The 27587-nt window shown below is 38.4% G+C and overlaps 1 protein-coding gene across 2 annotated transcripts in view; it reads right to left on the bottom strand.

The window, feature by feature from the left end:
* Positions 1-27575, bottom strand: part of wdr25 (WD repeat domain 25) — an 80502-nt gene extending 52927 nt beyond the window's left edge. For both annotated transcript variants that reach the window (XM_002936588.5, XM_031891958.1), the window contains exons 1-2: positions 27474-27575; positions 25409-26124 (exon numbers count right to left, since the gene is read on the bottom strand). In XM_002936588.5, coding sequence (XP_002936634.1) covers positions 25409-26047 — 639 coding nt within the window. In that variant the 5' untranslated portion in view covers positions 26048-26124; positions 27474-27575. The remainder of the gene's footprint in view (positions 1-25408; positions 26125-27473) is intronic.
* Positions 27576-27587: the final 12 nt, after the last annotated feature.

The raw sequence follows: 27587 nt of genomic DNA, 5'->3' as shown, positions 1-27587 counted from the left end.
TAGAAGGAAGTTAAAGGGGTGTTTCATCTTTAAAGGAGAAGGAAAGGTAAAAACTAAGTAAGCTTTATCAGAAAGGTCTATGTAAATACAGCCATAAGCACTCACAGAAACCCTGCACTGACTTCTCTTTCAAAAGAAACAGGATTTTGTCTATTTGTTTTCCTGTGCCAGAGTCTGTGTAGCTCTCTCCTCTCTCCTGCTCCCCCCTCCCACAAGAATGCTAAGAACTCCCTCCCCTCCTCTGAGATAATCAGCAGGAAGCTTTCTCAAAGTCTTACTAACTGTGCATGTACACCGGTCTTGGTGCAGGAGCGTGGTATTATGGGAATTTTCTTTACAGAGCTCAGTGGGTTTTTTTTCCTATGAGGCTTCTGATCATCTGAACGGGAGAAATATGGGGAGACTTAAGGGCACTATAGAGAGAACTGAAGGTATGCCTGCAGCTTGAGATTAACTCTTTATTAGCCTTTCCTTCTCCTTTAAGTTAACTTTAATAAGATGTAAAATGGACAATTCTAAGCAACTTTTTAATTGGTTTTCATTATTTATTTTTTATATTTTTTTAATCATTTTTCTAATTCTTTGCAGCTTTCAAATAGGGGTCATTGGCACCAGCAGCCAAAAAACTATTGCTCTGTGAGGCTGCAGTTTTATTGTTACTGTTACTTTTTTATAACATATTTTTCGATTCAAGTCCTCTTTTATTCATGTACCAGATTCTCGTTCAAATCACTCCCTGGTTGCTAAGGTAATTTGGATCCTAGCAACCAGAGAGCTGTTTAAACTCCAAACTGGAGAGCTGCTGAACAAAAAGATAGAAATAAATAAAAAACTACAAATATTAAAACATTAAGACCGATTGCAGATTTTCCCTCTACATCATACTAAAAGTTAACTCAAAGGTGAACAACCCCTTTAATGTCTTGGAATAAACAGTCCTGACCTTAACCCTACAGAAATGCTGTGAAAGGAGCTGAAGCCCGCAGTTCATACAAGGAAGCCCACCAACATTCCTCAGTTGAAGCTGCTTTGTAAGAAGGAATGGGCTAAAATCCCTCCAAGTTGACGTGAAACGCTGATCAACACTTACTGGAAACATTCACTTGCAGTTATTGCGGCTCAAAGGCAAAAGGGCACGCCAGTTACTGAAAGCAAAGGTTCGCACACTTTTACCATATAAATATATGCAATTTGTTATCATTTTACTCGATTAAAGAACAAGCATTATGATTTTGACTCATTTGTTGAATTGGGTTCTTATTATCCAGGTTTATAACTTGCATTAAAAAGGTCATGTTATAGCTTATATTTATGCAGAAATATAAAAATTGAGTGCAAGTAAGACATTTTTAGCGAGTAGATAAATTCTGTAAATATGACACACTGCTGGAGGAAGAAGTTCAGCTATATACACTGACCACAGCTTAATTGTGTGAGAGACAGATATTTTGGCTGTTTTGCAGCAATTGATTTAGACAGATGCTCCACGGCAAAGCAAGACTGATGTCAGTTTTGCTCTTTCGGCATAGTCCTGACATTAGCACAGATTAGTGGGTAAATCTGCCAGACAATCATTACTAGAGACCACAACCCACATCAGTAAATGTCATATTTTACATTATTGCTCTTTTTCCTGATTCTTCCCTTCTTCTAAATGTTTCTTCTGCGCTCACCTTCTTCCTTTTCCCTCACAGCTATCCACATATCCCTCTCCTCTGCCAATCATACCTTCCCCATGTATTCTTAATTGTTCCCCACTCTGTATTGTTATATGTCTTTGCCCTGTGCCATTGCTCACATTTTTCTGTTTACAATTCTTCACCTTATGCTGTGTCAACCTCAACTCCTTACACTTTCCATTTTTCCCATCTTTCCTGAAGTATACTTTTCTCTCTCCCTTAGTCTACCAGTCTTTCCTCACTTTTCTATTTTCCATTTTCCCTTTTTTGTCTAACCCGTTTATTACACTTTTCACTCCTTGTTTACTTTATCCTTTAAGTTTTCTTCCTGTTTGCAATTTGCCTTTACATATAAGTCTTCTTAACCTTTACAATTCATTTCAATGTGCCCTTTTCTTCTTCCCATCTCCTTTAACCCACCTGATCCCTGTCCCTTTCCCTTTGCTCAACTATTCTTTTTCCTGTCTCCTACCCTTTATTTTATGCTCTGATTCTTCCACCCACCTTACCAATATGTTGTTGGGCTCACAAAAGGCTCTCCTTGCTGCTTTCCCCACTGCTTCAGGCTGTGGTAATTATATTAAAGCTGTAGAAAGTTTTAAAGGCAAAATAGTTAGCACAGCAGTTAAAAGAGCAGGAGTGAAACCAGCAGATCACCCAGAACTTCAGAGGGGTACGGAATTAGTATTCCAACCATATTTAGTACAGAAAAACTACACAAGTTGCTTTGTATTCTAAATTAAATAGTATATTTGAACATCAACATAAATAGAGGCACGTTTTTCAGATTTGTGAATCTATATTGGTTAATTCAAAATCTTAAAAACTAAGCAAACTCAAATGTGTGCTTATTTATTAAAAAAACTCAATAATTTTAAAAAAAAATTAAGGCACTAAAATTGCAATTAACGTCACTTACATTGTGCCTAGGACAACTTCTGTTGCAAGCTTTTAGTTGCTAATTTTTTGAATTAGAGTTTTTCAGGGTTTTTTATTTTGCTTAATAAATCTTAGCATTTGTATTTCAGAAACTCTCATTTTATAGCACCAAGAAAGCACTTTGCTTTTCAGAAGAGAAGGAGCATGTTTCTCTTTGATGTTGGATGTAGAAGGATTGCATTTTATATTTGAAATTTCATTTAATTTTCTTTCTATAGTTTCACTTTTGTTCAATGGAATACCAAGTAGTTTACAAGAACATGTAAGTGCACTGATGTACTCTACTTGTCCAATAGTATGATCAAGCTGTCAGTTCTGTCACATCGAGGGATGCATCCAGCTGTATATCTGAAAGACCCTTTGCTCATGTCATGCTCAGAAATCAAATTACAGGTTGTAAATTCATCTAAGTGCAGCCACATACTTTATGGTCTCTTACAATGAAACAAATATTGGTATGAACTTCTGCCATCAATAGAAAAATGTCAAAAGGATTTTTTTTATAAATAAAGTGCATTGTCAACACAATAAAGAATCCAAGGGGTTATTTGTTAGGGAAGAGCAATGTTCACAGTAGTAGCTGCAATGACAAAAGTAAGTATTTTCTAGTTACTGTGTCATCTGTGGCAGTCTATTTAAGACGATTAAATCTCAATAAAGACATGGGACCTGTTATCCAGAGTGCTGAGGAGTGCTTATTTTCCAGATAAAAGGTCTTTCTGTAACTTGGATCCCCATACTTTGTATATTAAAAATTAATTTAAACATTAATTAAATCCAGTAGGATTGTTCTGCCACCAATATGAATTCTTGCAGCTTAGTTGCCATTAAGTACAAGATTATGTTTTATTACAGAGAAAAAGAAAATATGTTTTAACATTTTGAATTTTTGGAGTTGAATTGGAGTCTATGGCAGATGGCCATTCCGTAATTTAGAGCTTTCTGTATAATGGGTTTCTGGATAATGGATCCTATACTGTGCTTGCAAAATGTATACAAAGGTGCCTCATTCTTTAATGCTCCACTAAAAGTAAACCCTTTTTCATACTTTGCATCTGTATATGTTATGATTCTCTATGTATATGTTATATGACTTAACTGAAGGAAATATAGGCTGACTGGTAATATGCTATGCAATTTAGAATCTGCTTTATTCCAATGAGTGTACTGCTTTCTTTTCTATACAAAAAACAAATGTTCCATATACACAAATGATAAACTGTATAGCTGCATATTTACATAGTACAAGGAGTTTAACATTTGCTTAGTTGACATAAGACATGCTCGAAAAACCTCTTAACACTGACTGAATTGTTCTATTGATGTATATAAAAAAAGAGTGCCAATAGAGCAACCCCACACAAATGTAAACATAACAAGATGGATGTTCTGCACACGCAATAATGTACAGTACACGTTTCTATGATTGCAACTATAACACTATTTTGACTTAGATAAGGCAAATCCTGGCTAGTAGCGTAGAGTAGAGCATGTGTTACATGCGACCCTTAATACTTAGGCATGGGCCTCCACTAAGTGGGACATTTACTATGGAGCTGAGGGTGAAGTTGAACAACAACTATCTGAGGTTGTGTGGTGCAGATGGTATAAATGGACGCCAGAGGATTCTTATGGTGAACTACAATACAGACTTATTGTCCAAGACACAGATGTTATGCAGGGTTGTTATACTCACAAGCAGTGGAAATAGAATGTCACAGTGATTAGCAGCAATTGTGACCATTAGAGACAGTATAGCCCACAATGGAGATATGCAGAGGTAGTAGCCGGGAGTCCCAAGATGGATGCCCTTTACTGGAACGGATCCGTACAGCCAACGGTGGTTCAGGGGTAAATACTAGCCTGAGTCCTTTGTCTTAACTGTGGTCCCTACAGCAAGGCATACAGCCTAATGGCTGCCCTTTCTAGCTGAAGCTGACTATGCGCACTTCTCCTAGAGAGTGCTCTTAAATGAATCTGCTGTGATTGCTTATCCTCATTCACGGGGCCCTGTCCCCGACTTATCCAGTTGGTAAGTGTTCTTTGGATCAAGGTGGCTTACTGGGGCCTGTTTCTGCACCCAGGCTCAGAGGGAACTGTGCTTAGGAAGCAGACAGGCAGCCAAAGAGGAAGCCACTCCTCCGTGCTAGACACTATATCAGTCTGCAGGGGGAGTGGTCAACCTGACTAAACCTATAAGGAATACAGTTACATAACTGAAACCTGAGTATAAGGGCTCTGCCCAATAACAGTACAGATTTCTTAAAGGTAGGGGTAAAGCCATAGGGAGCTTAACCCTATGGGTCCCTACACAACTTTAGTATAATATAGGTATGATCAACCCTATTTATAATAAGCGCATATTATCCTGCATCTCTCATTTTGTCAAAAGTAACATAACTATCAGTGGTGGGGCCAAGGTGCAGGCTGTGCATCAGGTTCCCTCACCAGAATTGCTCTGAATCCACGTGCTCGAGCAAGCCTCCGGCAGACCCCAGGGGGTGTGGGCCCTGGAGCATTCGCACCCCCAGCAGTTCCTCCACTATTTGTTCTTTTAAAAGACCTGTTATGTTAAAAAAAAAAATCTTTTGGTTTTTTTTGTTTTTAAAAAATATTTCTTTGCTTTAAAAATATGCAAAACAAGACAGATAACTGAATAGCCACATGATGTCACTTTAAAGAAAAGGTAGTTTAAGCCAGTTTATTAAAAGATGAAGAAAAAGTATTGTTTCTAACCTACAAATTTAAACGGGCTTCAGTTTCCTTGACAACAGCATATCTACAGAAAGAGAAAAGATAACTTAAAAAGGCACTGTACCTTTGCCATAACAATTTGTAGCATATGGTTTTAAAGGATACGTGTTCATGCATATTCAATATATAGTGTCTTAATCATTTCCTCTTCAGTCCTACCCAATTAATGTGAATTTATCCCTCAGAGAAGCACATGGAAGCCTGAATGTGTCTTAAGATGTGCGCTTTTGAAAAAGTAAAAAAAGAAATGGGAAGAGAGACATCTGTTTTAGCTTTTTAACTGCACTTAATGCAAGTTTTTTAATAACACTATGAGAACATTTCTATTTGGCATTGAGTTTTTCCACCATGGAGGGTATTATAAATGAATTCTAGGAGACCAAAGCTTTGAAATGACCTCAGACCAAACACTGTTGTATTGGCATTAGATTCTGCAGGTCTGGGCTTATATACAGAAAACAACGCACTAAAACTTAGAAAAAATACTAATTTTTAGCATTCGGACACAATCGTACTTAAATGAATAGGCCCCTATATCTTATATATCTTCTACTGCAAGAGCAAACAACTGTAGACTAAATTGCAGAGCTAATTAGCTAAAACAACATGATCCTTACCAAAATTACCGCAGCTATAGGAAAGATATAATGAAATAAATATATATATACGTATGTACTGTGCCTCCTTGCTATAAATGCATAACTAATTTAAAGCATGATAAACTTGGTTGCCCTGCTATACATCACATCTTTTATAGCTGTCATAAACAGTATAATTATACAAGAAATAACTGGCAGTAAATACACTTATCTGTTCAAGCATAAAAATTTATTATATATATTTAAAAAATGCATTTTTAGCTCACTGCCAGGCAGTTTGGTTTTGACACTCCAAAAGTATAGGATCAATAAAATACTTCGCAAATAGTTAAATAGACGTTTTGCAAGAAGTGTTCTCGTGACAAAATCAGGTACTCTCTTATGCTGACTCTTTGGGCTTATAATATCTGACCGGCCACTATAAAAAGAGTGTGTGCAACCTTTAATATTTCCGTGAGATTTTTTTTATCCCTTAAATTATAGGGATAACTGTTAGTATGTTATAGAATGGCTAACTCTATGCAACTTTTCAATTGGGCTTTATTTTTTCTTTTGACTTCCAGCTTTCAAATGGGGGGGGAATCACTGACCCCAACATCTAAAAAAACAAATGCTCTGTGAGGCTACAATTGTAACGTTATTGCTACCTTTTATTATTAATGTTTCTATTCAGGCCCTATCAAATTTATATTCCAGCCTCTCATTCAAATCAGAAACCAGAAATAATAAAAAATGAAAAACAAGTGCAAATTGTCTCAGAGTAGCATTCTCTAGAAATCATGACAAAAGTTAATTTAAAATTCCCTTTAAATACACTGTGCACTGGCATTAGAGACTAAATGCACATGGTCTCCTTTTTCCATAGGCAGTTATCAAAATGTGATATTAGCTCACCCCAGGAGAATTCACCCCATATTCATTCCTATTTAGAAGTGTATTTATCAAGGGGGAATATAGAGTTCAGCATTTGATAACTGAACTTTAAAAATCCCATAGGAATGAATAGAAAGTAGGTGAAATTTTTTTGATAAATCTGCCCCTGCTAAATCATATATAAGCTATGCACAGTGTAATATGTTATGACATCAATTTAAATATTAATGTGTCCCTTAATAAAGGTACATCACCCTAAAACAGCAAATTTTATGCAAATGTTTTATCTGCTCTGCGCTACACAATCACCTACGGCAGCTGCCTAGCACCATCCTAGACAAAGCATTATCCAATTAATTTGATGCAAAGCCCTAAGCAAGCAATGCATTAGCTTGATTCTAGTAAGCAGTCCCACTGGTTTCCCTTCATGTTGCTTTTTCCTATGTCCACACATTGCAACTGAGGACAGACTGCTGTAGCAACAATCAGATTGTCTGTAGGGTAAGCAAATTTAGAATGGAAGGAAGAATTTAAGCATGCACAGAATTAGTGGTCGCTTCTGCATTGGAATATTCTCCAGTTCATGTGGCAGTCATTTTCTTGACACAAAGACTGAAGTCAGAACATGACTAATGCAGAGTGGCCTGCCACTGACTCAGTCTGCAATGTATGTGACATTTGGGCTGTATTAGTCACTTGAAAAAGAATTCAAGCGATTAAAAATCTAGAATAAGCGGAAATTGCATTAATTTTCCCTATTTTACTTCAGTTGTGGGGGGCAGCTACTGACATCTTACCATTACTGAGCTGTTCATGTTTTCTTGATTAAAATCACAGCTAAAAATAGAAGCCGTATAATTAATAAGCATAGAAAATGCAATCACAGCTAGAAAGCGACTAGTGTAAACAAGCCCTCGGGTGCATGAATGGTTAGGCAAAGCTGTCCTCAATGAATATTTAGTACAATCGCCTTGGCATCGGCTCACTTTAATTGATTCAACCAGTTACACATTGCATTTGCCATGAAGAGTCCAGTTTAAATGCCCCTGGGGAAAAATATCAGCTGAAACAGAACAGAGGCAATGCCGACTTTAGGACACAAAAATGTAGAAGCATTTTCTGCTGTCATGGGGTCTACAATAAAAAAAAAAAAAAAGAATAGAGATGGCAGGTTTGTGTTTCCTTGACAACAGGACTTTCAGAGTGACAAGCAGAGAGAGAGAGAGAAAGACAGAAAAAGAGAGAGTGAAAGGAAGAAATTAAAAGCTGCTCTCAGACAGGACTATCTGTGAACATATATCTGCAATGAATATTTGTCAAGCCAGTATTTCTAAAACAACCAGGAATGACATAAGAAATCTTGAGGCCACATACTATTTCATGAGCAGGGCCCCCAGGGATGCACTAGCCTGTGCACCTTCCCAGCCCATAAAAAATGATAATTTTCCTATAAGCGTAAAATGTATTAAAAGTACAATACATTTGCAATTAGTAATGATTGGGACTGAACTGCTTTATATATTTTGTACAATCTTCTCCTAAGGTTGTCTGAAAATGAGTTGTTGATGTAGTGTTTTACCCACTGTTGTGAGAGCTCTACTGTGGGAGCATCTTATTTGTTGCCCAGCTGAGACCAACAATCTTCCCTGATACAGTGGTGTGAAAAACTATTTGCCCCCTTCCTGATTTCTTATTCTTTTGCATGTTTTTCACACAAAATGTTTCTGATCATCAAACACATTAAACTATTAGTCAAAGATAACACAAGTAAACACAAAATGCAGTTTTTAAATGAGGGTTTTTATTATTTAGGGAGAAAAAAAATCCAAACCTACATGGCCCTGTGTGAAAAAGTAATTGCCCCCTGAACCGAATAACTGGTTGGGCCACCCTTAGCTGCAATAACTGCAATCAAGCATTTGCGTTAACTTGCAACGAGTCTTTTACAGCGCTCTGGAGGAATTTTGGCCCACTCATCTTTGCAGAATTGTTGTAATTCAGCTTTATTTGAGGGTTTTCTAGCATGAACCGCCTTTTTAAGGTCATGCCACAACATCTCAATAGGATTCAGGTCAGGACTTTGACTAGGCCACTCCAAAGTCTTTATTTTGTTTTTCTTCAGCCATTCAGAGGTGGATTTGCTGGTGTGTTTTGGGTCATTGTCCTGCTGCAGCACCCAAGATCGCTTCAGCTTGAGTTGACGAACAGATGGCCGGACATTCTCCTTCAGGATTTTTTGGTAGACAGTAGAATTCATGGTTCCATCTATCACAGCAAGCCTTCCAGGTCCTGAAGCAGCAAAACAACCCCAGACCATCACACTACCACCACCATATTTTACTGTTGGTATGATGTTCTTTTTCTGAAATGCTGTGTTACTTTTACGCCAGATGTAACAGGACACGCACCTTCCAAAAAGTTCAACTTTTGTCTCGTCGGTCCACAAGGTATTTTCTCAAAAGTCTTGGCAATCATTGAGATGTTTTTTAGCAAAATTGAGACGAGCCATAATGTTCTTTTTGCTTAAAAGTGGTTTGCGCCTTGGAAATCTGCCATGCAGGCCGTTTTTGCCCAGTCTCTTTCTTATGGTGGAGTCGTGAACACTGACCTTAATTGAGGCAAGTGAGGCCTGCAGTTCTTTAGATGTTGTCCTGGGGTCTTTTGTGGCCTCTCGGATGAGTTGTCTCTGCGCTCTTGGGGTAATTTTGGTCGGCCGGCCACTCCTGGGAAGGTTCACCACTGTTCCATGTTTTTGCCATTTGTGGATAATGGCTCTCACTGTGGTTCGCTGGAGTCCCAAAGCTTTAGAAATGGCTTTATAACCTTTACCAGACTGATAGATCTCAATTACTTTTGTTCTCATTTGTTCCTGAATTTCTTTGGATCTTGGCATGATGTCTAGCTTTTGAGGTGCTTTTGGTCTACTTCTCTGTGTCAGGTAGCTCCTATTTAAGTGATTTCTTGATTGAAACAGGTGTGGCAGTAATCAGGCCTGGGGGTGACTACAGAAATTGATATTGAAATTGAAAATTGAAATTGATAAACCACAGTTAAGTTATTTTTTAACAAGGGGGGCAATCACTTTTTCACACAGGGCCATGTAGATTTGGAGTTTTTTTTCTCCCTTAATAACGTAAACCTTCATTTAAAAACTGCATTTTGTGTTCAATTATGTTATCTTTGACTAATAGTTAACGGTTTTTGATGAGCAGAAACATTTAAATGTGACAAACATGCAAAAGAATAAGAAATCAGGAAGGGGGCAAAGAGTTTTTCACACCACTGTATATTAGATTTGCTATCAGGCCTGACTGACAATCTGTGGATTCTGGCTAATACCAGAGGGGCTGGTGTAAGATGCCATTGACCAGAGCCATCCAACTGGTGGCCTGCAGCCCCACTCTGTGTGGCCCCCCACCTGTCTGGATGCTGTGACTGCTTACCTTTGTGTAAGCTTTAAATAGTATCAGTACTGAGATTAACTGGCCCCCTGCATTGTTCACACCTAAGATTCAGGCTGTAACCCCCCTGTATCCCCTTTACTTTTCACACCTTTTAGTCCCTGCATTGTTCACACCTCAGGCTCAGACTATAAAGCCCCACATTGTTAACCTGTTCAAACCTCAGACTGTAGGAGCAGTGCCAGCATTGTGTCACTGTATGTACTGCCTGCCCTATGCTGCCTTTGTGTATGGCACACACAGGCAGCATAGGGCAGGCAGAGTAAGGCACACACAGACAGCACTGACATAGACCAGTGCTGTCCAACTTTTGTGGTACCGAGGGCCGGAATTTTTCTGACCTACATGGTGGAGGGCCGATAATAGAAGTCAGTTTTGGCAACTCCCCTTTTTTTCAACCACACCCATGTTATAACAAAAGCTTTTAAGACTATACCCACATTAATGGTGGCAGTGCAGCAAAAACCCAAATGGTTGGTGTAGTGATATCACCCTTAATTCATATGTAAAAGAATTATATTATGTCATATTAAGACATACCCTGAACGCTATATGCCCCTGTGAATAGCACAGCAATCCCCAGCATATACTTACAGAGTTCTGTCTGTGTCTGCCATACTCTCCCTGCCCTACCCTGCCTGAGTGTGCCATACTCTGCCTGCCCTATGCTGCCTGTGTGTGCCATGCTCTGTCTGCACACACAGGCAGCATAGGGCAGGCAGAGTACGGCACACACCTGCAGCATAGGGCAGGCAGAGTAGGGCACACACAGGCAGCATTGGGCAGACAGAGCATGGCACACACAGGCAGCAAATCCACACTAGAATTTTGCCATGTGGTCTAACTCACCACAGCTCTTTGTCAAGATAGCCTTGCTTACTACAGCCCTGGGTCAAGATAGACTTATTCACCTGCCATTCCTGCATCACGCTAGACTCGCCTGCCTGCCCTGTTGCATCAAAAAAGCAGTCAGCCTGCGCCGATCCTAGCACATCATCAGAACCAGATCACAAAACAGCCTTAACTGTCATGTTATTTTGGCTTCCTATTGACCCCAATGCATTTTGGCAAAGTTTAGTAGTTTCATGAATAGGAATAGGACGACCAGCTTTAGTCGACACTTAAAATTTACAGGGGCTCATTTATAAACATCAGGCAAATTTGGATCTGAGCAGTAACCTATAGCAACCATTAGTTTTTCTCAGTCAGCTATAGGTAAAACAATGAAAGCATGCATGTCATTGGTTGCCATGAGGACCCCCATTGTTCTTCTGCTTCTGCTAGGCAATAGCAAGCCACACCTGACTCAAACTCTAGCTAGATGAGCAGGCTTCAGGCCAAAAATGGGCTGTAGGTCCCACACATCACTAGTACCACCTATCACCCCAACTCCTGTGTTTTGCTCTTCTCTTCTCTGGTCTGCGTAAGGGCTGTTGTATTGCCAGTGCACTGAGCACAGTTGACCTCTTTGCATTAGAAGAGATAAAATTATGGTTACAAAATAAAAATGCAGTTCTGAAAAGCTACCAGGTACAATTTTTTGATGCCCCAGGTGAAGTACAGCCTGAGGCTAGGTTCTCACCTTGGCCAATTAACCAGTGAACAATCTTCACTAACGACTAGCAGGACTGACACCATAATAAAGCAGGCAACCTTGACCATATTATTAACAATGTCTGCTTAGTGTGCCATCTGTTCAGAGTGGTACCAATTATTGCTCTACATCAGTCTAACACAATGATCCTGACACCACTTACTGCATGAATCAGATGCAAATCTTGTTACACTGCATGTTTTTGTGAAAAGGGGTGACATAGGCAATTGACATTGCTTTTGAGTTCTCATTCTCAAAGGTTAAAACACATTTTGAAGAAGTAGATCTATTTCAAAAGTAAAAATCCAGAATGAGCTTAATATTTGCAACTGAAGGGACCTATGGTGAGATGATGAAACATTTGTAAAACATTTCACATAATGAAACGACAAGATACAAGAGAGACTGCACTTGGTAAGTGTGATATTATGTGATAACTGAAGCCCATGTTATGCTAAGAATTACTGGGCCATTTGAGATATTCTCTTTTAGTAAAAAGAAACTGTACATTTCTACCCAGTGGCTCACATTAAAGAAGAACTGAAGATGTGTAAGGTGAGTTACGTTTATATGTATAATGAATACTACTTCTATGAAACTGAAACTTTTGTCCCTAAACCATTGTATAGTTTCAGATAGATACATGCTGTGCTAGCAGATAATGGTAAGGCATTGCTGAATTAATTAATATTTCCTTCACCCATACATTTGTTTTTGTGGCCTGCAAATGCAAGCAACCCTGGCATAAAGAGAAGACATTTGGGGGGGGGGTGAGGGCTGTCTTTACTATTGTGTGCCTTTACTAATGTTCTATATAATATAAAATTAGCAGCATTAGAGCTGTTAAGCACATTGAGTGGTATGTCATAAAAAAGAGGCAATATATGCCCCCTTTTTATTAATAGTTCAGTGACTAGAGCTTTTGTTGAACATATGCCTAGTTTACCTATTGTTTTAATAGGTAAATATGCATTTTTTTTATTATTTCTAGAAAGGAAAATCAAACCAAATTGCCACTGAGAAGCCCTCTGTAAAATCAAGCCAATCCCTTCCCCCAGCTGCAGCCTGTATTATACTTTGTGATAAGTAATACCGCATTATACAGGGAAAAGCAAATTTTTATACTGAAATTCCCTTTATTACAAACTGGTTAAATCAAGCCAATCTGAATTTGCTTGTGAAAAAATGCCATTGATTATCACTAAGCCCTTTGCACTGGGGGGAGCTTCTCTGGTGGTGGCAGACATGTTGGGTGCCCCAGCTTTCTTTTGTTTTGCAGGCAGATTTGCTCATTACGTGCATGCACGTCACTCAACATGGCTGGTGTCCATGGTGGTTAAAATGGGGACATTTGTAAAAAGAAAAACTAAAGATTATTGTTAGGCTCTGTTAGCATGCACTTTGGTAGGGGAAACAATTTTTAACCATAGGTGCCCTTTAAGGGGTGGTATAACTGAGATGGCTCAAGTACATGGAAGTAATGGTAAGCAATCTTTTTTGTGCAATTTCATTCTTCAAGTATGTTTTATGTGGTTTAATTGCAGGACTGCAAATGTCTCCTGTCTTTCAGCCCTAAACCATTTTACAGACATTCCAAATGTCTCTTTGCCAATGTTTGCTGCAGCTCAAGGCATTTCCTTGTGGTTTGAAGGAATGCTATAATATGAAGCATATTTGCATACCTTCCTTAACAAAACCATGCACCATGACAGTGTGATTGGCAGATGCGCATCCTGTCTGACATACCAGAACAGATCAGCATAATTAAACCTGTTCAGAGAGCTATGATTCTGGCCCATTTTAATTATATTTGTATACTCCCTGCTATCATCTCTAGAATATAAAGCACAAATGGGAATAAAAGTCACTCAGTCACTTAAAAACATATGACACTATTCAGATAGTCATAACAATGATTACTTAAGCAAGATCAACCAGAGCTTTTAAGATCCCAGAATTCACAAAAGGCTGTTGGCTGTCATGGGATGCTGGGAGTTATAGCCCTGTAACAGCCAAAGATACACTGTCAAAATATTTAAGCGGGCATGATTTGTTTTATTGTTTATTTAATATGTATATCTGCTTAGGGAACCCAAGCTTCTTGTGAAACCAAGTGGTGAAGTCAATTCAAGCATTGCTAAAGCAAGTCATTGGGAACAGAAGGAATATATCCAAGGAATCCTGATATGTGCTGAGGCTAAACTAGTTTACCAGTCACTCCTAGTAGAAAAAGGGTGATATTTGGGTTTTGGAAAGCTAAATACATTTTCCACAGATTCCTTCATACTTCATCCCAGGGCCTATTCCACATATAATATCCCAGAACACAGGCTGGATCAACGCAGTGCCAATTTTATGTACAACACCTCTCAGAACACTTTGCAAGATAAATGTAGGGCCACTTGCATGTATAAAACCCCAGAACATGTGGGAAGATAAATAAGATGTCAATTTTAAACATCCAAGAACAAACAGCAAGATAAACGCAGTGCCAGTTCTATATGTAATGCCCCCAGAACACATGGTAATATAAATACAGTGGTAAGCACATGTATAATACCCAAAGAACACATGACAAATTAAATGCCATTTCAGTGTATAATAGCCCTGTAATGCATGGCAGATTATCTATAGGGGCAGTGTCATGTAAAACAAACCTAGAAGACATAGCAGAAAAAATACAGTGCCAACTTCATATAGAATATCTCATACTGTTTATTGTTGGGTGTTGGACCAATTATTCATTCATCAGTGCCTTTTAATGAGAAGAAGTGATGTTGTGTAAGGTTTATGGATGGACTCAGACATTAAAATGGATAAATTTTTTGTACTGTAATGAATAAAGGCATGAAGAATGCGGCTGTTTCAGGAATGTTTAATCTTCCAATCCTTAAACTTTAATATGTAGGCTCTTAAATGTTACATACTTCCTAACTGCAAAGAATTATTTGTTATAGCTAGTAATCATAATATAGGAGCTGACAGCATCGGCATTTGCAAGCAAGTAACAAAGCATTAAAGCTATAATCATGATGCCAGGGCTGCTTTCATATGCCAATCTCACTTTCAAGGAAGACAGATTTAAAAAATCCTGTTTTTATGTTTCATTAAAACATAAAAGCCTTAACGCAATTAGTATAAACCCCCCATTGTCACAGACCTGAAGCAGGACTGAAACATTTCAGAAAAGTTATGTACCACACATAACTTTTCTGAAATGTTTCAGTCCTGCTTCAGGTCTGTGACAATGGGGGGTTTATACTAATTGCGTTAAGGCTTTTATGCGTTTTGAAAAAAAAAAAATGTTTTCCCATAACAATTTTCCTTTAAAAAGGGGGCATCTCTAAAACTCCTGCCAAAATCACCACGATTTTGGCAGGAGTTTTAGAGATGCCCCCTTTTTAAAGGAAAACTGTTATGGGAAAACATTTTTTTTTTCAAAACGCATCAGTTAATAGAGCTTTTCCAGCAGAATCCTGCCTTGAAATATGTTTATCAAAAACACTTCTATATTTAATTTAAATTTCACATGGGGCTAGACATATTCTTCATTTCCCAGGGTGCCACAGCCATGTGACCTGTGCTCTGATAAACTTCAGTCACACTTTACTGCTGCGCTGCAAGTTAGAGTGATATCACCCCCCTCCCAGCAGCTGATCAGCAGAACAATGGGAAGGGAACAAGATAGCAGCTCCCAGTAGATATCAGAATAGCACTCAATAGTATGAAAACAAAGTCTCGCTTGAGAATTCTCCCGTTACATGGGAGTAGGAGAAACAATAGGTTACCTGAAAGCAGTTCTAATGTGTAGCGCTGTCTCCTTCTGAAAGCTCAGACTGCACAATGCACTGAGATGGTGCCTGCACGCCAATATTACATTTGTTGGTATAAGAATAACATTTTAAGTGGTAGAGTAAATTATTTGCTATGTAAACAGTGTAATTTAGAAATAAAAAGTACCCCATAAAAATCGCGACAGTATCCCTTTAAGGAAAACAACTGTTTGCTTTGTGTAGGGTTCCTAATAGGGATCTAAATCCAGGATTCGGTTTGGGATTTTGCCAAGATTCTGCCTTTTTCGGCAGGATTTGGATTGGGCAGAATCCACACTCCTGGCCGAACCAAATCCGAATTCTAAAAATCATGCGACTTTTTATCATGTAAACACTGTATTTATAAATTGTTTACTGACATTTTTACATTTAACAATTTGGAAACCTAATTAGCATATTCTAATTAGAATTCGGATTCGGATTGGTAAAAGTGGATTCGGTGTATCCCTAGTTCCTTGCATCAATGTGTATCCATATTAAAGAAGAAAAAAAGGTGAAATCACTAGGTGTTGCCAACCCTCCTACTGATTATAATCACTTATCTGATACCCTATAGAAGAATGAAGAAGCAGAAGAAGACAATCGTTATTTATTTCCTGGGCTGATGCATTTTTTTGCCATAAAAGGTACACCAACCTAGGTAAAAATGAAAAAATGAAGATATTCTGTGTGGGGGCCTAACACATTGGTAGCAGCGCCGGATTTCATATCCGGGCCCCCTAGTCCGCCCCCCCCCCGCCGTAAGCGCGCATGCGCAGGCATTTGAACTCCCATACGAAACAATCCAAACCCCCCCCCCAACCCGCGCCGCCGCTAGCACGCATGTGTGGGCATTTAAACTCCCATAGGGAGCAGTGGGGAGAAGTCCACATTGTTCCGTATTTCAGGTAAATTTCAAAATTTCATTGCTTTGCCACAAATCCGGGACTGATTGGTAGTATGTAAAGCTGAATGTAATAATGCAAAGTCAGGTCTTGCATTAAGGGAGAACTAGAATATCTGTTAGTAAATGGAATCCCTTTCTTTCTACTTTCTTGGAACAGACCAATTTGTTTTTCTATATAGATGGCCATATAAAAAGCACTTTATAAATCTTCAATCGCTCTATAAAAGCTAGAGCAGATATAAAGCTGAAAATCTGGCATTCTTAGTTTAGCAAGCTTTTCACATACATTCAATTCAATGGACCTCCACACATCTGTTACATTTAACATAAGAATTTATTCATGAAGGGGAACGCAGCATTAAATTACACTGCATCCTAATAAATAGGCATGTGAGTATATATCATTTTTCATTGGGCTAAAATGGTAGCATTTTTTTTAGAAATGCCCACATTTATATTCACAGTATATTCCACCACCTGAAAACCATAGATCACCCTAGTCAATGATATCACCCAACAGAAAATGGGTACTAACACCAACATGTCTAGTGCATAGAGCTACTGTAGGATTTCCGTTATACAGCAGCCTCAGTACTGACCACTTGTAGAACTAGTTATCAAGTTCATATGACCTTAACATACATAATATCGCTAAGAGATACTGGGATGGGAGTAGCTGGATGTCCAATAAAAGTATATTTCCATATTTCGTTTGATAAAGGGAGAAAGCATCAACGTCCGCTGGAAGGCTCAGCATGCTTATTACTATTAGCACTTTTAGTGCAATCTCACACCAAAGCAAAATAGTGCCTCTGAGGTAACTGCTGTTTTCCTCTGTCTCTTTTATGCATGAACTTATAAGGGACATACAACCCACACCCATTTCTATTCTTGAAATACAATATTGTTGAAACACAAAGATTTAAAGGAGAAGGAAAGGCTAAGTCACTTGGGGGTGCCGAAATGTTAGGCACCCCCAAGTCACTTTAATTGCTAACTTTTTACCCCGGGCTGGTGCCCCTGTTAGGAGAAAACCGCACCAGCCCGGAGTAGCTGCGAGCGTGGTCTCCTCTTCCTTCTTCGCGCTTGCGCATGCGCAGCAGAGTGAAAAGCCAAACTTTAACAACAAAGTTGGCTTTTCACTCTACTGTGCATGCGCCGGCCCAGGGATTTTGCCGACAGAAGGAAGAAGGGAGCGCTCGCTGAAGGTACCCCGGGTTGGTGTGGTTTTCTCCTAACAGGGGCACCAGCCCGGGGTAAAAGGTAAGCGATTAAAGTCACTTGGGGGTGCCTAACATCTTGTTAGGGTTGCCAACCTGATTTTTAGTTTTACTCCTAAATTTCCTTTCTCTGAAGATATCTGACAGTCTAAAAAAGTGAAAGGGTATGCATTTACCACTATGAAATGTGAATGTTATCACGGACTGTACAAATTAAGTAACAGGGTAAGTGAGGGATTAAAAGAATCGGATTATTGTTAGAGAAAGAATAGAGAGTGAATAGGTTGGTGTTCTGTACACAACACTTAGGGGCACATTTACTAACCCACGAATCCGAATTGGAAAAATTCCGATTGGAAAACGAACATTTTGCGACTTTTTCGTATTTTTTGCGATTTTTTCGGCGCCTTTACGACTTTTCGGAAATTGTTGCAACTTTTTCGTTACCAATACGATTTGCGCGAAAAAATGTGAGTTTTTCGTAGCCATTACGATGCGCTCGTATCTTGTCGCAACTTTTTCGTATTGAGCGCTCGTAAGCGGCGGGCGAAACTTTCAGACTTAGCATGATTTTGGAAGCCTCCCATAGGACTCAATGGCACCCTGCAGCTCCAACCTGGCCCAAGAAAAGTCACCATATTGAAGCTTGAATGAATCCGAATCTTTCGTACTCGGTGCGAAGGCTATGAAAAAGTCGCGACTTTTCGCGCAAGTAGTAACGCTACGAAAAAAATCGGCAGATTTTGCGCAACATTCGGAATGGCAACGAAAAAGTTGCGTCAATTTTCCGAAAAATCGCCAAATACCGATCATTACGAAAAAAACGCAATCAGACGCATTCGGCCCGTTCGTGAGTAAGTAAATGTGCCCCTAAGTACAGACCCATAACAGATGAATAGATAATAGAAGAAAGTCACTATACTAGTTAATAAATAAGCCCATAACTAAATAATGATTAGGAAGAGCTGAGGGCTCTGCAAAAGGGTTTTAGAGACAGATCTGGTAGGTTCCCCCTGTTTAAGATTCCAAAAATATTATTTGCGCTACTTTTGGACATAAATTGTCATACAGATAAAATTAAGTAGTGAATATATAGAAGTGGAGAAAATCGTATAACAAAATGTTTGAGATCTCATTAATTCAAGAGAGGCCTTGGTGTGGTGACTGATATTATGCTGCTAGATACTCCAAGGAATAGCTGCCAGTTTAGGCTGAACACATAAGAGATGTACCCTACTCCTTGTGCAGTGCAAACTCTAGTACAACTAGCCACCTATGGCCTGGGTACAGCCACAGCAGTCAGAGTATGGCATGCTGGAGGGGAAATAATGATGGACAAAGACTGTTTGCAAAAGGGACTGGTAATTAAAACTGCCACACTGCCTCTTTTTAGTAATCAGCAACCAGTGTGCAACATTAACACTACGTTACTAGTGCCAGTTCTTTCATATAACATTTCATTGCTAAAACTTCCAAAGTGCTGATGCAGGTAACTCTAAAGACTGTTCTATTGGTTTAGTAGCTGATTACACAGTTTTTTTTTTATAACAATACAATATATTCACAACCTTTGCTGTTTTGCCACACATCATTAGTGTTTAATTTACAAAACGATTCTCTGGAGTCAAATGCTAAATGAGAAGTTTACGTCTAGGCCCTAATTGGGATGCAATGAAAGTCAGGCTAAACATGAATTTTAATTTTTCAGGAGATAACTGGCTTCAGCTTCTCTGAGGTTCTCTTAGGAATTAAACAATGGTACTGCATAAAGAATGCTAAATCACACACCAAATTCTAGAATCTCCTTCAGTTATAGCATTACATAAGGTCTATAGTAGAACTAACAGTTGGCCAAACAGCAGGATCATCAGAGGTATTAGAGCAGTTCTAAAAAGTTAACTGCATTTCTAACAATAGTGCAACCTGCTGGTCATTTTGGGCAACTGGCTGAAAATTAATTTCCTAATATAGGTATAGGACCTGTTATTCAGAATTCTGGGGACCTTGGGTTTTCCAGATAACATACATGGTACTGTTTTACTATTAGGGCTCTGGCACACGGGGAGATTAGTCGCAAAACTCCCTGTTCACGGGCGAATAATCTCCCCCCGTGTGCCAGAGCCCTTACAGAGAAAAAGGACATCAGTTTTATCTGATTAAAATAGAGTCTATGGGAGACATAGATAATGAGTTTCCGGATAATGGATCCCACACTAGCAAAAATCATGTGATGTTCCTCTGCTTAGATTATGAAATTAGGGAGCAGAGAAGTGTCATCTGACATCTTGAAACAACAGCTGTAGCAGGTGACAATGTTGCTTTATAATTGGTATATTAGCATTTTAAAATACTGCTAAAATCTGAAAAAACTAAAATGGCAGCTGTGTTGAGGGTTTACATTTCCTTTATAGTAGGCTGAGCTTAGTATCATAAGACTTATATCAATGACATAGGAATAGGAAAGATACACAGTTTACAGTCACTCAGTTTGGATAAAAGTATTTCTGTTACAGGAGCAAGGCAAGTGTCGAATAGATAAATCCTCTGCGCTCAGCCTTCCAAACTTCATGCATCAAACCCCCAGCAATAGAGCCGCACTCTCAGCCAATGTCCAATCGAAAAATATATATAGGGGGGCACACGAGACAAAATGCAAAATTTCTGCAAAAAAAGTGCTTTTTTTTTTTTTTTTTATGACATCGTGTATGGCATAAAAATAAGAGCACTTTTTTTGCAGAAATTTTGCATTTTGTCTCGTACTCCCCCCTATATATATTTTTAGATAGGAGCAAGGCAAGTGTCACTTTCACATCAAAAAAACAATATTCAAACAAAGTAAAAAATAACTAAGTAAAAAAAAATAAAAACAAGATAGAAACAAAAGAACTAAGTGGGAGGACAGCAAAATTAGACCTATAATGGTACAAACCAGACAGAACACTAGATTTATAATGCAAATGACAGTTGGTTACTTATTTACTTCACTAATGAGTAAGACTTAGTAAGAAAGTGCAGTGTTATTGGAAAACATGAATGAAAACTGTCTGTGGAATTATTTTTCTATGCAATTCAGACTTCTTGCATATTGTTGGTCACAGCAGGAAGACAACCATAGCCCAAGCAATTCTAACAAAGAAGTCATACTGAAACTGGAAATATATCCCCCTTACTAAAAGAACCAAGAATTTACATCAAATGATGCAGAAACCTGATTTGGATATGTACAAATGTTAGTAAATGTAGATTAATTAACAGAAAACAGACAGTTAAATATGTAGAAGAACAAAAGGCCTTTCTTTTCTGAAATATATATATATATATATATATACACAAGTATGGGACCCATTATCCAGAATGCTCAGGACCTGGGGTTTTCTGGATAATGGGTCTTTCCGTAATTCAGATATCCTACCTTAAGTCTAATGAAAAATTTATTTAAACAGTAATTAAACCCAATAGGATTGTTTTGGCTCCAATAAGGATTAATTATATCTTAGTTGGGATCAATTACAAGGTACTGTTTTATTATTACAGAGAAAAAGCAAATAATTTTTAAAAATGTGAATTATTTAATTAAATAATGGGAGATGACTTTTCCGTAATTCGGAACTTTCTGGATAATGGGTTTCCGGATAAGGGTCTGATACCTGTATAATGATCTTGTTTTTTTTAAAAAAATGAAAGCAAGTGATATGATTTGTTATTAAAATGCTCCCTCTTGTGGTACAACATAAAATGATATGCTGGGAACCACATCTATTCCCACAAGTTTATTGTACTGCATGAATGGTATCTCATGTATATGAATGATATCTCGTGTGTATATGTATATGTAACATGTTTATTTATAAAGAGCTGCTGGTGTACACATATAGCATATTAGCTATACACCACCTGTTTCAATAACTGCAAGCTATTGCATGTATGGGATACTTATATTTAGAACCTTTTATGCACCACACCGTGATACATTTTGTTGTACAGTTATCAGACCCCTTATAAGGAAACCCATTATCCAGAAAGTTCAGAATTAAGGAGAGGCCATCTCCCATAGACTCCACTGTAATCAAATAATTTGCATTTTTAAAAATGGTTTCCTTTTTTTCTGTAATAATAAAACAGTACCTTGTACTTGATCTCAACTAAGATATAATTACCCCTTATAGGAGGCAAAAGTAGACTTAAGGTAGGAGATCCAAATTATGGAAAGACCCCTTATCCAGAAAACCTCAGGTCCCGAGCATTCTGGATAATGGGTCCCATACCTGTACTACAGTTTGCCATTATTAAAGGGGAAGGAAAGTTTAAGTCACTGGGGGTGCCAAAATGTTAGGCACCCCCAGGGACTTTAAGCGCTTACCTTTTACCCAGGGCTGCAAGCGAAAAACAGCACCAGCCCGGGGTAGCTGCGAGCAAGTGTTTCCTCTTTCTTCTGAATCCCGGGGCCAGCGCATGTGCAGTAGAGTGAAAAGCCAAACCAAAACAGCCACTTCTTTACTCTACTGTGCATGCGCTGGCCCTGAGATTCAGAAGACAGAAGAAAGAAGGAAGAGGAAACACTCACTCGCAGCTACCCCGGGCCTAACATTTGGCACCCCCCAGTGATTTTTACCTTTCTTTCTCTTTTAAAGGGAATCACGCAGACTTACTTTAAACAACATGGAGACCTATTTTAGGGTCACCGCTCAAGTAGAGCATGCATTAAGTCTGTCCAGTGGATACATTATGATATCAAACTGTCAGGGCAGAAAGTTGTACAGTTACGCCTGGCAAGACAACACACTATGACATTTATGTAAGGGCTTCAACTCCCCCTAACAGGCCTTCGATTGCCTTATAAATACACCCCTGACCATGGGCACAGAAACATTTTCGGTGGGCCAAAGTCATCAAGCAAAAAACAACCTGTATTTCTAAGACAGAGCCAGGTCCCAGTCATATGAGGTACAACATGAATTAAATATTTTAAATCTAAGACTGACTAGAGAATGTTTTTTGAGTAATATGGTTACTGCAGGGAATGGGTCATGGAATAAATTGGTGCTGCTAGGTACAAAAGATGTGCACACATGCCTACAGCCATTTACACAACAGATACATATAAGGCACTTTTAATATGTTTGGTTTTTGCACCTTGCTTTTGCTTTTTTTTTTTTTTACTCCTCCTTTCTCTCTATCTTGGAATTCATTCTTTCTTTTGTATTTCTCTAACCATCATCTGTTCTCATGCCAAAGATATTCTCATTTTGCTTTATTAACCTTTTTGCTCTTTTTCATTCCCATTTTCCATGTTCTTCCACTTCTAACTGATACCCTTCTTTCAACCCATTTACTTGAGATTTCGCTTTTCCTATTTGCATACCTTTCCATTACAATTACCATTATATTTGCCCTTCCTTATCTCAGATTCTCACTATATAAGTCTCCACCATTCTACCCCCTTTTACTTCTGCCATTACAATCTTCTTTTTCCAGGCAGGCCTGGACTGGCTTCTGACAAATGCCAGAAGGGCTGCTATAAGATTATCACTATTAAGTGGGCTGGTGGGGGACAGTTTAGGTCTCTGTGTACTTAAAATGTCAGGGCGTTTTTCAAATACCAGTCCAGACTTTTTTTCCAAGCATTTCCCATATTTCCTCTTTTTATATGTTTCTCCATTTATTTTCTATTGTCCCATTTGCTTTCCATTTCCTTAGTTCTTTTCACTCCCCTCCCCTTACTCTTTGCATACTCTGTATTTCTGAACTATTTTCCTCCCCCTGGCACCCGGTCTCAGTAAAGTAACTCCATCAGTAACTGTGGTACATGGTATTAAACGGAATGATAACAGAGCCCCCTTTTATCTTATTTAGCTGGCAAACCTCACCTACCTGCACGATACAGTATAGTGCCTGCGTTCTGGCGGCATCATGTGTGCAGGGGATTGTGGGATTTGAAGGATGCAGGCTGAAGGCAGTCTGAAGACAGTTGACTACTGATACATTTTTTCTCAGAGTAGTCAGCCAGATCAGCAGGAAAACAGGGGGTCAGGTTTAGGTAACTGTTACACACCATATTATTACAAAATCAAGAAAAGACTGAATATTTTTTATTTGATATATATTGCAAAATTGCTTGAAAAACACAATTTTTAACCTACAGCCCCAGAGAACACCATGTGACAAAGATATTGTTTTGCCTACTGCTGATTTACACTGTGTTCTGTACTTTACATGTTGCTTTATACAGCACTCCGATTGTTGGTGTCACAGCTATTTTGCTATGAAAGTTCTCAACAGCACAGGTGTGAAAACTGGATTAGTTATTATATTGATTGGTTTCTGGGATAAATATAGAACAGGATCCTTGGTGCAAGGACAAGCCAAATACACCTACTAGTGTTACACCATCCAATTTTAGTTAAGCAGCACAAAAGCTCTCTCTAAGGGGCAGATTTACTAATCCACGAACGGACCGAAAGCGTCCGAATGTGTTTTTTCGTAATGATCGGTATTTTTGCGACTTTTTCGTCACCGTCACGACTTTTTCGTATGTCCTGTGTTTTTTTCATCGCCGTTACAACTTTATCGTATATTTTCCGCTACTTTTTCGTCGCCGTCGCGAAAAAATCGGATTGGTTTTTTCCGCCGTTTACAATTGCTCAATACGGAAAAATCGCGACGGCGGCGAAAAAGTTGCGCAAAATACAATAAAGTCGTGACGGCGATGAAAAAATCGCGCAAATACGAAAAGAACGCGACGATGACGAAACAGTACAAAAATTTTAGTTTCCAATCTGATTTTTTCCCATTCGGGATTTGGATTCGTGGATTAGTAAATGTGCCCCTAAGTGTAACATAAAATATTCTGAGGCTTAAAATACTTCCTGCTACTTACATAAGGCCAGTAACCAGTGATATATGGCAAACACAGAACATTGATTCTAAATATGAAAATGTCTCTCGCTCAGACTAATGCCTTATTCTGTGTTTGATAATATCACAATTTTAAGCAGGCTTCCATTCTGCCAAACAGAAAGCTAAATAAAAAAAGAAGTATACAGGAAATTTAAAACCCATGGTTCAATGGGACAATTTTTTTTTTTGTTCAATATGGCAGCCATGGTGCAGCTAGCTTACCCCTTTTAACCCCTTTCCCCTACAGCAGGTAAATTCTTGAAGATGCAGTTAAATTAAGAATTAAACTTGGCATGTTATATTTTTCGTACTTTTCTAAATTGTTACCTTTCAGTTATTCTTCTCTTTGATCTACAATTTATAGGGATATTAATGACTAAAAAAGGTTTCAGGATAAATGATTCTATCGCTATTTTTAGATTAACCTAAAAAAACACTAAATAGCATTTTACAAGTAACTGCCATTACACCTTGCAGAAGTGCACTCAAACAATAATGCCCTTTAAGTGTTTCCTACATATAAATCACTCTTTAAGTCCATTTATACATCGTAATGGGGTCTATTAGTATACAGAGCTGTTATTGAAAAGACCTCAAATCAATCCATGGACAAGCAAACCTACTAAAAGATAAAAAGACACCTAGACATCAATATATAAGCTGGAGGCATTACCTTGATAGTTGTGTCCATTGATGCAGATAGGAGAAGGTGGCTGTGTTGCCGTACAGGACACCACTGGACCCTATTCACTGGCCCTGTATGCTCATTCATCTGAAACACCAGATTTCTTGGAATTTCAGTGGAAGTATATTTTGAAAGCAAGAAAGGTTTCAGGTAGTCAGAGACTCTATACACATTTTCCAAAGCAATGCTTTTTGAAAACTGTGTATGACTTACTGTATCTACTTTCCCCACACTGTCATTATTGTGCAGCTGTTCCTGTCTCAGTCGTTTTGGTATATAAGGTTTAACAGTTGTATTACTGTCTGCAGCATCACTTGCCGGTCTCTTAGTATCCCTTAAGGCACTGGCAAAAGAAGTTGTAGCATTAACTGAGGGAGTAGAGTATGCACCAGAAAAATAGGTTTTTGCATGATTATGACAGTCAGCCTTATTGATGTCCTTGTTGGTACTAGAAAGGCCACTGCACATGTTAGAAGTCCTGTCCTTTGAAAGATCGTCATTTTCATAAACTCTCGATGAAAAAGACATAGCAAAGCTTTTTACAGAATGTTCTTTAGGAAAGGCTTTTAAATGTTCTGTTCTCTCAGTATCTGAATCAGAATCATCATAAGACACCAGTGAATTCATTGTGGGGAATATGAAAAACAGAAACTCAATAAAGATGCATAGGTTCAGAATGTCTACAGTTGTGCGTCATTGGGTACCTATGAGACATAATAATGTAATTTAATAAAACAATGAAAAAAGTGAACAGTGCTCTACAAAATGTGTTTTGATGACAGAGACAAACATTACAGCAATGAGTGAATTATCTGACAATTACATTTGTCTTCTTCTAATAAATATGATTAGTAGTTTCTGTCATTACACAAATTTTCATCCTGCATATAATATGTCATGATGTTCAGAGCTGGGCATTCCAAATCATGGACTGATGCCGGAGTTACATATAGGAGAAATGTTAGGTTGAGAAATCCTAATCTTAAAGGAAAACACACTTTATCACGAATGCAACACTATCACTTTAAGATATTATTTTGCTTCCCTTTGTGCAGACCCCCATTACAGACCTTTGTCTGCCACTGAAACAGCTTCTGTCTACAATGTCTCTATAAATGTTATTGAGTGTGTAGGGCAGACCAAAGACCTGAGGACAAATATTAACAATACCATAGCCTACTGGGAGAGAAACTTTGGCATGAAACTACCTTAATTAAATTGCCTAGGCAGAAGTAGCCACTTATACCAACCTTAGTGAGTGCCAAAGGCACAGAATGGAGCACAAGGCCCTCTAATTCCTGAATGAATTTAATGCTGCCTATGGCAGGTGGTAAAAAAAAGCAGACAGTACACAAACTAAAGGCTAAGCTGTAATTTTTGGTACTTTACAATAAAAATATTTTTTTCTTTAGTTAAAAGAGGGTCCCACTTTTGTGAAAGAAAGAAATTGTAATTCTAAACGACTTCCCCATATACAATACACATTTTAAATGTATTTGTACAGATAATTACTATTGGGAGCAGTAACTCTCTGGCTGTGTATATCATCCGTTATGCTGGCCCTAACTCATGAAACAATGTAGCAGACTTGAAGGAAAAACTGACTTCTGTTACATTTGAGTCAGAACCTGAGAATAAAAAGGAATCAACAAAGGTCATTTTCAATTGCATTTGCAAATAACATATAAACCACTGAAGCTGGGATTCTGCTTAGAATTATATTTTGTTTTATTACACAAAAGGAGCTCCTATGCGAGCTCATAATACAAGTGGTGATAATTTGCTATAAGAACACAGCTATTAATGCATACCCAAGATACCCCGCTTTCTTTTCAGGAAAACCATTCACCATATCGGCTTTATATGTCTAACACCTTTTTTCCTGATTTGGAATTTCCCTGTTAGTTTTAAGTCCGAAAAGGTAGGGACAAAGTATATGTCCAGCAACCTGAATTCTAGCACAGTGCGAAACAAACCCCACATCACAAGCTTGCAGCCTGTACATTTATCAAGGGGGCTGAGCAATTTACATTAGGATTTCATCAGTACTTACCAGCATTGACTCTCACACAACCAGGGTCCGACATCTAAACTCTCCGTGCGGATACAGAGCGCAGAGAAACAAGTTCCAGTAGAAAAAAAAGTGGAAAAATCTTAATTAAATATA

This window comes from Xenopus tropicalis, chromosome 8, assembly GCF_000004195.4.
Source record: "Xenopus tropicalis strain Nigerian chromosome 8, UCB_Xtro_10.0, whole genome shotgun sequence".
Lineage (NCBI taxonomy): Eukaryota > Metazoa > Chordata > Amphibia > Anura > Pipidae > Xenopus > Xenopus tropicalis.
Note: the sequence above shows the minus strand (reverse complement) of the source record. Positions and strands in the feature narration are given on the sequence as shown.